This window comes from Pituophis catenifer, unplaced genomic scaffold (assembly GCF_029215685.1).
Source record: "Pituophis catenifer annectens isolate HBS135680 unplaced genomic scaffold, rPitCat1.0.hap2 SCAF_6, whole genome shotgun sequence".
In the NCBI taxonomy this organism is placed as follows: domain Eukaryota; kingdom Metazoa; phylum Chordata; class Lepidosauria; order Squamata; family Colubridae; genus Pituophis; species Pituophis catenifer.
Window position 1 is genome coordinate 2511409 of NW_027256886.1, and position 13183 is coordinate 2524591.

The 13183-nt window shown below is 42.4% G+C and overlaps 1 protein-coding gene across 2 annotated transcripts in view; it reads left to right on the top strand.

Moving 5' to 3' along the window:
* Positions 1–13183, top strand: part of LOC139318560 (cytochrome P450 2C39-like) — a 36473-nt gene that overhangs the window by 17163 nt on the left and 6127 nt on the right. The window contains exons 4-8 of one of the 2 annotated variants that reach the window (XM_070946048.1): positions 4965–5125; positions 7298–7474; positions 8563–8704; positions 10322–10509; positions 11997–12138. In XM_070946048.1, the coding sequence (XP_070802149.1) occupies positions 4965–5125; positions 7298–7474; positions 8563–8704; positions 10322–10509; positions 11997–12138 (810 nt within the window). Of the gene's footprint in view, positions 1–4964; positions 5126–7297; positions 7475–8562; positions 8705–10321; positions 10510–11471; positions 12139–13183 lie in introns of those variants that run through there. The other variant, XM_070946049.1, reaches the window with a different exon arrangement.

Sequence of the window (13183 nt, forward strand, 5' to 3'; positions counted from 1 at the left end):
AAATATGTGCATGTGTGCTAATTTAGGTTTCCTATTATACATCACCTCATATGGTGTCTTATTCACAATACTGGACCAAGTTCTATTTTGAGTGTAATTTGAATAATGTAAGGCTTCTGACCAAAATTGTTTGCCTAAACCAGCATCCTCTAATGTGCATCTAATCATGGTTTGTAGTGTGGAATTCTTTCTCTCTACAATCCCGTTTTGGAACGCAGAAAATGGATTAGACGTGAAATGTAGCATCCCTCTATCCTTTAACCATTGGGAGAATTCTTTAGACATGAATTCACATCCCCTATCTGTCATAATTTGTTTTATTCTGATATTGTGTTGTGTCTCTATGCGTTTGTAGAATTCCTTAAATTTCTGAAAGGTTTCATCCTTGTGCTTTAATGTGTAAACAAAACCATAGCGACTGTAATCGTCTACTATTGTTAGAAAGTAACGTTTCCTATAGGTAATTGATGGAGTTAATGGACCAACTAAGTCCATATGTACTAAGTCAAAAATATTGTTAGTTGATCTGTTAGACTTTTTTGGTCTGGGACTGGTTTTTAGTTTGGTGGATTTACATACTGAGCATTCCAAATAATTTTCACAATTTTTTATTTTGACACCTTCTGCGTGTTCAGTCATTTTTTGTACTACAGGAAAGCTTGCATGTCCTAACTTCCTATGTAAGATGTGAGCACACTCATCATGAATTGGTTTACCTATTTTTGGTTTCTTCTCATTGTGTGTATTTTTGTGATCATGAGATATTTTACATTCATCATTGTCACTGTTACTAACATTTTCATCATCTGCTTCAATACAATCTTCCATATTTGAATCAATGTTATGTAACCATCTTTCTTTTGTTATCAGATAGGGTAGACCTCCTTTAATTATCACAGTGCCTACATTTGTTTTGTCCTTCTCTAAAGTTGCTTTCCCCTTTGAGAAAACTATATTGATGTCAGAATCTCTGCTTAGTTTTATGGCACTTAGTATGTTATGGGGTATTTCTGGGATTAATAATACCCCCTCTATTTTTCCTAGACCAGGTAAGGTCACATTTCCTCTGCCTAATACTTGAACCTTTTCTTGATTAGCTACCTTTATCACAAACTTATCTTCTGTAAATGAAGACAATATACTTTTGTTGTTAGTGGTGTGATTGGTTGCACCAGAATCAATAAGCCAATTATTGTTCTCGTTTTGCTGTGTTTTGGTGCTGTCTTGTTTATTTAGTCCATTTAGTGACCCAGATTTTCTCTCCTTTGAATTTTCTCTACCCCCTCTACTTTCTCTGTAATTTGGTGGGCTTCTATATTTGTGTCTATCTGTGGAAGACTGTCTATAATTGTATTTGCTCCTATATTCTGGCCTATGTCTCTCCCTTGAGATTTTGGGACAGTCTCTTCTACTGTGTTCCCTGGACCCACAATTGTGGCATCTAAAGGCTTCATTATATTTTTCTTGGAAAGCTACTTTCCTAAAAGATTTGTGTTCTGTTTGATTATTGGAACGATTTTTTCTTGAATTGTCTTCTGCTATCAATTTGTTAGATAGACTTTCTATGGATAAATATCCTAAATTAATGGTATCTAAGTGTGACATAAAACTATCCCATGATGGATCAAGTGAATTGATAATAACACTTTTCATTGTTTGATCTGAAATCACTTCCCCCCTCAATTGCAGCTCAGCTCTTATTTTGTTTAGAGATATCAAATGCTCACTTATAGAAACCCCTGGTTTCACTCTAGAAGAAAAGAAATCCTTAGACATTCTTGTAGTGGTAGCTACGCTATCGCTGTGAAACAGATTAAACATGCATTGAATTATTTCTGATACAGTTAGGTTTGGTTTGATGCTATGATACATTGCAGGAGACACGCTAGATATTATTATGAAAAATGCTCTATGATGTAAACAGTCTATTTTTAAAGTCCAAGGTCTTCTTGGAGGACTAGTTATAAAGAATAGTAAATTTTCTTTCATAAAGACAACCTGAAGCTGTTGATACCACTCTTGCAAATTAATGCCATCAATTCTAAGTTTTGGGAAGTCACTGGGTAAGTTCCCCACATTATTTTGTCCATTACTTACAACCTGAGGCAGTCCGTGGTCTCGCAGGTGCAGGAAGTTACAGAACGGCATGGGGATGCTCGCAACGAGTCTGCGCGGTTCTTTAGCCAGTTCAAGCCTTTCGGGGCCGTCTACGTAGTTTTGCACATGCGCGTTGCTCATTTCTTCTTTGGCGTCGTCGTGGAAGGTTCTCTCCATTTCAGCTCTCTCGTTCCGCTCCTCTTCAGATGAGTCGGTCTCTGGCTCGGTTTTAGGGGTTCTTATGGCGGCGATGGCTCTTCTCTTTCTTTTGTGTGCGTTGATACTTGATCCGGTCTGCGGTGTAGGACGGAATCGGCATGGCTCTCTGGGCTCGGGTGTCGTCGCTTTCGAAGTCAGGATGGGAGCGTGCAGGTCTCGAGTTGTCGGTTTGATCTCTTGCTTCTTCGTTGGTGCCTTGGAAATTTTCAATCTTGGCCCAAAGGCAGCAAAAAGCGTTTTCATTGCTGTCTTTACTTGGGATTTCGTTAAATCGTCTTCACTTTCTGATTCTGGTTCTTCTGAAGAGTTTGAGTCTTCTTTTTCACTTTCGTCGTTTGATAACGTTTTTCGCGCCAGAAATTTTGAACTGGGCGTTTTGATTGGCTCTGCTTCACTCTCTTTTGAAGCTCGTTGAAACCAAGATGGCTGCCATTCAAAATTTCGCGCGGGATCACATCTTTTCTTTTTCATAACGACTTTCTCAGTAGTCATATCACTCACAGTTTTTTGATCTTTGGGTTTTTCTTTAACGATGTTTTTCTCTCTCGCTGCTCCGCTGTTCTTCAGTATTTCTTGGAGGTTCGCGATGAGGCTTTCATCGTTCTTCTGGCTTTTTAATATCTTCAATATCTCTGACCTGAGTTTGTTATTTTCTATTTCGATTTCTTCCTGGTCATTATTTTCATTTATCAGTTCTTCTTCTTCAGTGGTGTATTCTTCGGATTCTCTCGAAATCGCGTTAGTGGATTCGTTGATCATCTCTTGTTCAGTTTCTATTTCTTTGCTGTAGGCCCTGGTGTTGGGCCTATCTTTCTTAGACATTTTTAATTATTTATTGAGTCAATTAACCATCCTCTGCTACCAGCTTGTTGCAATATTTTCAGGATCAGACTCAATAAAGATAATAGGAGTTAGAGGTTTAAATATATTTCTCTTTAATCATAACAGGCATTCTATATTCACTGAATATTCAAGATAGAAGCAAAGAAAATGGTGAGGGTAGCTCCTTATATATACAAGGGGTGGAGACAGGAATGGGAGTGGTAAATTATGAATGCATTAGGATCCAAAGAATAAGTTAACCCCTGATGTCCCATATATACATTATTTACACATTAGAGAATAAGGCATTTACATCTGACAGATTTATCAAAATTAATGAGTAGTTACGATCAACCTTTCCTCTCCCCTTCTCTCCCTCAGCCTTGCCCCACAGAAAATCTCCTATCCTATCCCCTTCTGTCCCTCAGGCTTTCTAGCCCCTTCTCTCCATGAGGCTGGCCCCACAGAAGCCTCTCCTCTCCCCTTCTCTCCCTCAGGCTTTCTAGCCCCTTCTCTCCATGAGGCTTGCCCCACAGAAGCCTCTCCTCTCCCCTTCTCTCCCTCAGCCTTGCCCCACAGAAACGTCTCCTATCCTATCCCCTTCTCTCCCTCAGGCTTTCTAGCCCCTTCTCTCCATGAGGCTTGCCCCACAGAAGCCTCTCCTCTCCCCTTCTCTCCCTCAGCCTTGCCCCACAGAAATGTCTCCTATCCTGTCCCCTTCTCCCCCTCAGGCTTTCTAGCCCCTTCTCTCCATGAGGCTTGCTCCACAGAAGCCTCTCCTCTCCCCTTCTCTCCCTCAGCCTTGCCCCACAGAAATGTCTCCTATCCTGTCCCCTTCTCCCCCTCAGGCTTTCTAGCCCCTTCTCTCCATGAGGCTTGCTCCACAGAAGCCTCTCCTCTACCCTTCTCTCCCTCAGCCTTGCCCCACAGAAATGTCTCCTATCCTGTCCCCTTCTCCCCCTCAGGCTTTCTAGCCCCTTCTCTCCATGAGGCTTGCTCCACAGAAGCCTCTCCTCTCCCCTTCTCTCCTTCAGGCTGGCCCCACAGAAGCCTCTCCTCTCCCCTTCTCTCCCTCAGCCTTGCCCCACAGAAACATCTCCTATACTATCCCCTTCTTTCCCTCAGGCTTTCTAGCCCCTTCTCTCCATGAGGCTTGTCCCACAGAAGCCTGTCCTATGCTATCCCATTCTCTCCAGAGTTATTTTCAAGTTGGGAGGGGAGTACAACATCTACCTAATTAGCATCAGAGCGTGTTATAATAGTATAGGAAATACTAATGATCTGATGGTCATTTCGAAAAATCCTTTTAGTGAGCACCTAGAAACCAAGAGGAACATACATGGCAAATGTCAATTTTGTAGGCTTTACGGTTCTGGAGTGGTGGTTTTAGCTTTTATATATAGAGATGGGAGACAGCATTGAGCTATGAGACACCCCATAGAGAAGGTTCTAGGGAATGACATATCCCCCAAAACCGACATTGACTGAAATCAGCCCCAAAGGAAGGAAGAGAACCAGCATAATTCCCCTCCCTCTACAATCAAATCATATTTCTTGTTAGAATTTTTCCGACATGGAGAACAATCAACCCATGAAACAGAAGTTGCCTTCAGAAGTTGTGGGAGCTTCATCACTGGAGGCTTTCAAGAAGAGATTGGACTGCCATTTGTCAGAAATGGTGTAGGCAGGTCTCCTGTTTGGGCGGGGGGTTGGACTAGATGACCTACAAGGTCCCTTCCAACTCTGTTAATCTGACCTGATCATGAAGTCCTGCTCCCTTCAAGCTGGCATATTGTTAAGACGATAATGTATAATTTCATTTACAGGGCAGCCAATTGATCCTTTACCGGCCATCATTAATTCAGTCTGTAATATGATTTGCCTCTTGAGTTTGGGATACCGGTTTCCCCCTGAAGACGGAAAGTTCCAGATGATTATAGAAGACATTAACAATTATATGAAATTTGGCGGTTCCCCTTTGTTATTGGTGAGCAATCAGTTTCTTATTGAGTCCCTTAGGACTTTCTGAGTCTCTTATTAGTACTCCGAAGACCACTGTAGTAAAGTGGTTAATACTGTACATCTAGGCAAGTAGGCCAAAGTTTTAATTAATTAATTAATTAATTAATTTTTATTTTTCAGATTTCTATACCGCCCTTCTCCTTTCGGACTCAGGGCGGTGAACAGCCAAAATAAAACATTTGTACACAAAAGTTAAAATCGATTAAAAATAATTCAATAAAGTTTGGCCCATAATTTAAAAACATTTCAATTAAAATCAATATCAAATTTTAAAAACCAACTATAAAATCAGGACAGCCTGGCTAACTGAAAAAAGTAGGTTTTAAGGGCCCGACGAAAAGTCCGGAGGTCTGGGATCACTCGTATCTCTGGGGGTAGATTGTTCCAGAGGGTAGGTGCCACCACAGAGAAGGCTCTCCCACTGGGGGTCGCCAGCCAGCATTGTCTGGCCGACGGCACCCTGAGGAGGCCCTCTCTGTGGGAGCGAACTGGCCGGTGGGAGGCAATTGGTGGCAGAAGGCGGTCCCGTAAGTACCCTGGCCCTAAGCCATTTACACAGATACATGAACTAATTCAAGTGAAGTTCAAGGTGTTGGTGATTACCTATAAAGCCCTACAAGGCTTAGGCCCGGGGTATTTGGCGGATCACCTGCGGCCAGCAACAGCTCCCCATCACCCGGTGCGCTCACACAGAAAGGGCCTATTTGGGGTCCCGTCGGCCAAGCAATGTCGGCTGACTGCCCCTAGAGAGCAAGCCTTCTCTGTAGGCGCACCTACCCTCTGGAATCAGCTCCTCTTGGAGCTCCAGGTGGCCCCCGACCTTCGCTCCTTCCACCGTGACCTTAAAACATGGTTGTTTCGCCAAGCTGACCTGGACTGAATGGGGTTTTAATGGGAATTTTAGTTTCTTTTATCTTTTATCGTTTGAATTTTAATCTGGACTTGTTGTTGCTTTATTGCTGTGAGCCGCCCTGAGTCCTTGTGGAGAAAGGACGGCATATAAATCCGATAAAATAAATAAATAAATAAATAAATAAATAAATAAATAAATAAATAAATAATTCCAGTTTTAAAGTTAATACTATAATATGCTCTTGGAGAAAAAATGCCCAATGTTAGCTCCACATTCTTCTCCTTTGCCCCTGAACATTTGATATAGGGCTACAATGGAAAGAATGTATGGAAACCACATAGTGAATTCTCTTGTGACTGGGCAAATGTGATAGAAGGTTAAGGAGTTGTCCTGAACTTCAAGAAGAGCAAGTTGCATGCATGTATCCTAATGTTCAACCAAAATGCTGGAGATGTGATTGCTTAGATGCTACATATTATCATATATGGTGGACATGCAAGAAAGCAAAGGCTTTTTGGATAAAAATTTGGTGGGTTGTGCAAAACGTTTTGAAGAAAAAAATTCAATTTTCTCCTCAATTATTGGGTATAGTTAAGGGCTTTTCAGTGGGTGAAACAAAATTGATATTGTATATGGTGACAGCAGCTAGGTTATTGATTGGTCAATATTGGAAAAGGGATGATATGCCTACAATTCAAGAATGGACTTTGAAGATGGCCAGTTTTGCAGAAATGGCGAAGATATCAGCATATTTAAAAGACCGGACTCAGGAGACTTATGTATGGGAATGGAAGAAATGGAAAGATTATGTGCAGAATAAATATCAAACTAGAAAGTACCAGATAGCTTTTAGCTGAATGTTGTGTAGAAATGTATAGTATATAGGGGGCAATATAGCTTATTGTTATGTAGAAATGTATGGTGCACAGGGGGGAGAATAGAGGAGTGGTAAAGTATGATATAATACAATGTGGACGGATTTCACCTTGGGGAAGTCATGGGAGGAGGGGAGGGTTAGGGGGGGTTAGGGAGGGATGGGGGGGAAATGGGGAAAAATTGGTATTTGTAAAACTTTTTCAAAAAAAACAAAAACAAAAATAAAAAATAAAAAAAATATACAAAAAAAAAAAAGAAGAGCAAGTTGCAATTCACCTTCTGATACTGTAGGGAAGTTCTAGCCTTGCACTATCACTAAATGAACTGTTGTAAGTTGAGGACTGCCTGCATTATCTAACTCATCAGGGAGCTGGTAGGATTTATTTATTTTTTTTACTTCTCTTGTAGTTCTATGAATTGTTTCCATGGCTAGTGAAACATCTCCCAGGGCCTCATCAGAAGATACAAGCATCTGTCCAGAGAGGGATGTCAATTGTAAAGGAAGAGTCAGAGAAACACAGCCAAGATTTGGCCCTGCGTCAGCCAGAGGATCTCCTAGATCTTTATCTTCTCCAGATAGGAAAGGTAAGGGAGTGGTGCGGTGGCCTAGAGGTGGAGCTCTTTGTCCTGGTTTGGATTTTGACTGTGGGCTAATCCTATCACCCTGGAGCTGAAGGTCTTTTGTCTTGTAGATAGGATGGCCCAGTCTTTCTGGGGCTATTAACAAAGGGGGGGCTGCTTTCCAAGAGCACGTTTCTCTTTTTCTCATCCAGGGAAGTATAATATTCTGCCTTTGTAATATTTCCTAGGATATTGTTAGAGTTTGCAGCAATCCAACCAGCACACGTAAGTAATTCAGCAGGATTCATTTATAGAAGAAACTTGTTTATATACAATACTATAAAGCATGATGCATGTATACAATACACATGCAGCAGAAGCCAGAACCCCAAGCCGTCTCCCATGGCTCACAACAGATCCTTTTCCTTAGTCACCAAACAGTTCCCATTGGATGACTTGTTGTTATGGCTATCCCAGCTCATAATTTCTTATACACTGACAAATATTTCATTCTTGTAGGAGAGGGGTGGGTGCTAACTTATTGGAAAGGTAAACTGAGGCAGAACCTAGAGCCAGATTTGGCTTTCACTTCCTACATAACCCAGAAGGCACCAAAGTTACCGGTTGCCCTTCGGGTGAGGTTCAAGGTGCTGGTTATTACCTACAAAGCCCTTCATGGCCTAGGCCCAAGTTACTTGTTGGACCCCCTGCAGCCAGCGACAATTCCCAATCGCCCGGTGCGTTCCCACAGACAGGGCCGCTGTTGGCCAGACAGTGTCGGCTGGCGACCCCCAAGGGGAGAGCTTTCTCTGTGGGTGCACCCACCCTCTGGAACCAGCTTCCTTTGGAGCTACAGATGGCCCCTGACCTTCGCTCATTCCGCCGTGATTTGAAGACCTGGTTGTTCCGCAGCCTGGACTAATGGGGGGGGGGGATTAATGAATTTTAAATTGTTTTAAATTGGGATTTTAATTTTATATTGGCGGGAATTGTGCATTTTACCGTTGTAAGCCGCCCTGAGTCCTCGGAGATAGGGCGGCATATCAATTGCATAAAATAAAATAAATAAAATAATAATAAAAATTTCTAACTAAAATCTCTCCTTTTGTTAGAAACAGAGTGATCCCAACTCAACCTTCGATCATGAAAACATGGCTCATTGCATTATGGAATTTTTTGTTGCCGGGACAGAAACCACAGGAAGCTTTCTGCAATGGGCTCTTTTGCTCATGGTGACTTATCCAGATATCCAAGGTAAGAAAAAGGGTAGTTCTGGCTCGTCTGGGAAATAAGACTGAATACAACAAGACTGTAAGTCCTCATTCCAAGTTACAGCAGCACTGAAAAAAGTGATTTAAGACCATTTTTCACAGTTGCAACCTTTGGAGCACCCCCGCGATCATGTGATCAAAATTCAGATACTTGGCAACTGGTTCATACTTATGACCATTGCTGTGTCCCAAGGTCATGTAATCATCTTCTGGCAAGCAAAGCCAACGGGGAACCAGATTCACTTAACAACCGGGTTACTGACTTATCAATTCACTCAACAAGAAAGGTCGCATAATGGGGCCTTAACAAATTAACAAATGTCTTACTTAACAACAGAAATTTTGGGCTTAATTGTGATCGTAAGTCGAGGACTACATGTGAACCTTCATAGAGATGAATGTCCCCTGTGCCCAGACTCACCTTGAAGGATGCAACATAATATCTGCCAAGGAAACCCCCAATTCCAGATCTCCCCTCCCATTTTTCTGAAGATCTTGGTGAGGTGATGGGAGTGAGGATCTTAATGTGCTTTGTTTTTTCGGGACTTTTTAAGACAGTCATGCAGAGAGACATTATACAGTCATAAAGGATCTCCCCTAATCAGTGGTGAAATTCAATTTTTTTTACTACCGGTTCTGTGAGCATGGCTTGGTGGGCATGGCAGGGGAAGGATATTGCAAAATCTCCATTCCCACCCCACTCTGGGGCCAGCCAGAGGTGGCATTTGCTGGTTCTCCGAACTACTCAAAATTTCTGCTACCGGTTCTCCAGAAGAAGAACAGAACAGAACAGAATTCTTTATTGGCCAAGTGTGATTGGACACACAAGGAATTTGTCTTTGGTGCATAGGCTCTCAGTGTACATAAAAGAAAAGATACGTTCATCAAGAATCATAAGGTACAACACTTAATGATAGTCATAGGGTACAAATAAGCAATCAGGAAACAATATCAATATATCGTAAGGATACAAGCAACAAAGTTACAGTCATACAGTCATAGGTGGAAAGAGATGGGTGATGGGAACAATGAGAAGATTAATAGAACCTGTCAGAACCTGTTGGATTTCACCATAGCCCCTAACACTCTCTACAATGCTGTGGTTTATTTGAGCTCAAATACAATAATACCAGTGGTGAAATGTAAAATTTGTTACTACTGGTTCTGTCGGCTGAAGAGGTTGTAAAAAAAATGCTTTTAAAGCCTCTGACGAGTCCATCTGACTTGCCTGATCGGCAGAGGCTTCCTTTTTTTAAAAAAAGCCTCTGACGATCCCAGCTGATTTGCCTGATCGGCAGAGGCTTCCTTTTTTTTTTAAAGCCTCTGACAATCCCAGCTGACTTGCCTGATCGGCAGAAGCTTTTTTTTAAAAAAAGCCTCTGATGATCCCAGCTGACTTGCCTGATCAGTAGAGGCTTTTTTTCCTTTTAAAAACATTTTTTCTATAACCTCTTCAGCTGAGCTGGGCAATGGGGAGGACAGGGATTTTTGCTACCGGTTCTCCGAACCACTCGCCTCCATCGCTACCGGATCGGGCAATCCGGTCTGAACCGGAAGCATTTAACCCCTGAATAATACCCTTTTCTAACATTTCACCCAGATAAAGTCTACAAAGAAATGGAAACGGTTTTGGGTTCCTCTGACTCAATCTGTTATGAAGACCGGTGGAAATTGCCTTACACTCAAGCCGTCCTTCATGAAATTCTGCGTTCAAAATACGTCTTATTGTTTGGCATTCCCAGGAAAACAGTGAAAAATGTAAACGTGTGTGGCCTTTCTATTCCAAAGGTAAGAGAATAGATAATGGAATAATAGAGTTGGAAGGGATCTTGTAGGTCATCTAGTCATCTAATCTATTCATAAGCAAAACATCTTCAGCTCCAGAGTGCTGGGATTAAGAAGGTCAGGGCATGACATTTTAGGACAGGTGTGTCAAACTCGATTTCATTGAGGGCTGCATCAGGGGGCGTGGCCAGAGTAGGCGTGGCCAGCTCAACATCACTCATGTTGGGGGTATTTGTGGCGGCCCTGAGTGCTCGGCCAGCGAAAACGGGCTCCCGAGCTCCATTTCCAGCTGCGACAGCTTCCTGCAACTCTCTGCCAGCAAAAATGGAGCTGGGGAGGGCCGCGCACAATCCTCCTGAGCTCTGTTTTTGCTGGTAGACACCACGGCCTGGTCCTTTGCTATTTCCAGATCCGGCCCTGCAGGCTCTGAGTTTGACACCCCTGTTTTAGGACATAATAGAAATCTATAAAGATCCATCCACTCATTCAACCATTTGATCAGCTGTCCCAGAACAGCAGAGGGTGTGTGTGTGTGTGTGTGTGTGTGTGTGTGTGTGTGTGTGTGTGTTGGTTCTGTTCACCAATAAACAGAATCTTTCTTTCTCATCAGCCTCCATTTTATTCCCAGCTTGGAACTGGACCTTGATTTTTCTTCCCACAGTACTTTTTCAAAAGCCGACTGGAACGTTTTTTTTCCTTGAGGAAGAAGAAGAAGACGTTTCGCTTCTCATCTAAGAAGCTTCATTGGTTCTGGCAAAATGGCGGGAGCTACGGAGGGAGTAGTTGCGACAGGATGGGGAAGGGGTGGAATGGAAGGATTATATTACCTGTAGTTGTTGTTGTTGAGTTTGGGTGAACCGCAATGTCTCCCAAAATATTGTGATGTATCCCCTTTAACACGTGTGTCATAGGTTCACCATCACTATCCCTTATCTAGTTTAATTTCCAAAATTATTTCTCCTAAGGCTCAATCCCACATCTGCCCCACAATCCATCTAGTCAGAGTGCGCAGACTGTGCACAGTGTGACTATGTGAGACAACCCAGGAGCAAATACAGTAACCAGAGGTTTGTATTTAAATAGTGGTTTTATCCACAAAGAATATATACATACACGTACTTTAGTCAGACCTCAAACAAACAGCAATCAGCAATTACAGCACGGAAGCACACACGGAGAGATATGCCCCAACAGGGCCTCTCCTTATTACAGGATCTTAAAGTGATTATCAGCCCAAACACCTTCTGATCCGAACCGGGAGCATTTCACCCCTGAACTAGCCCCGCCAAATTCAGAGAAGCTGTGCTGGATTGTCGCCTAAGATGAGTGTAATGGTACAAGGTTTGGTTCTGGAGCTGCAGCTGAGGGATGAAAGAGCCGCATGTGGCTCCAGAGCCACAGGTTGCCGACCCCTGGATTAAGATGAGTGTAACGGTAATCAAAGGCTAAAATTGAGTTGGTTCAAACCTTGTCAATTGTCTTCCCTTCAGGGAACTTTAATTATCGCAGATTTCCGTTCGGTTCTTCTGGATCCTAAGCAATGGGAGAGTCCCAAAGAATTCAATCCAAATCATTTTTTGGACAAAGAGGGAAATTTTATGAAGAGAGAAGAATTTCTGCCATTTGGAGCAGGTAAACTCTCAATCGTTTTCCTGGTGGTTAGAAAGAGGATTGAGGAGAAAGGAGTGGGACATCCTTGACTGGGCCTCCTGCAGTTTTGAAAAGGAAAATCTTGGACCGGGTTTGGATAGATTCCTTTGGTGCTCTTTTGAAATCCAGTTTCTGACCTCTCTGTTAGAGCCGATGGGATCTCTGGCAATGCCCGTCTCTTGGAGAAACTGAATCTTCCAGGATAACGGTCTAGAGCAGGCGTGTCTAACCCGTGGCCCATGGGCCACCTAAGGCCCTGGACAACTATGGCCCCACAATATTCTAATAAAAAATATAAAAAATAAAGTTTACTCTTCATATATATTAACTACAGGTAGTCCTCGACTTACAACAGTTCATTTAGTGACCATTCAAAGTTACGACGGCACTGAAAAAAGGGACTTATGAGCATTTTTCACACTTATGACCATTGCAGCATCCCCGTGATCACGTGATTTACATTCAAATGCTTGACAAGTGGTTCACATTTATGACGGTCCCAGAGTCATGTGATCCTCTTCTGTGACCTTCTGACAAGCAAAGTCCATGGGGAAACTGGATTCACTTAACAATTGTGCTTACTAACCTAAGAACTGTAGGGATTCACTTAACAAATTTCTCACTTAACAACATAGATCTTGGGCTCCATTGTGGTAGTAAGTTGAGGACTACCTTTATATTATATAGTTATTATATGTGGCCCAGGACAATTCTTCTTCACTCAATGCCGCTCAGGCAAGCTAAAAGGTTGGACATACCTCGACAGTTTTTCCTCGAATACCAAAGTCCAGAATTGAACAGTCTGCAATTAAAGCCTAATTTTTGCCCTGTTTGATTTTAAAAAGTGAAGGTTGCATACTGTTTTGCCAGTGTTAGCGTAGTGATCAGGTGCCCAGGCAATTGATTTTTTTTTTCAGTGAACAGTCCGGTAAATAAATGGATTTTCAGGCTGATTATTAGCTCAAGCAAACAGGTTGAATAGCATCACATAACCCCTTGTCTAAAATGGTATGGGGTCTCCCACAGG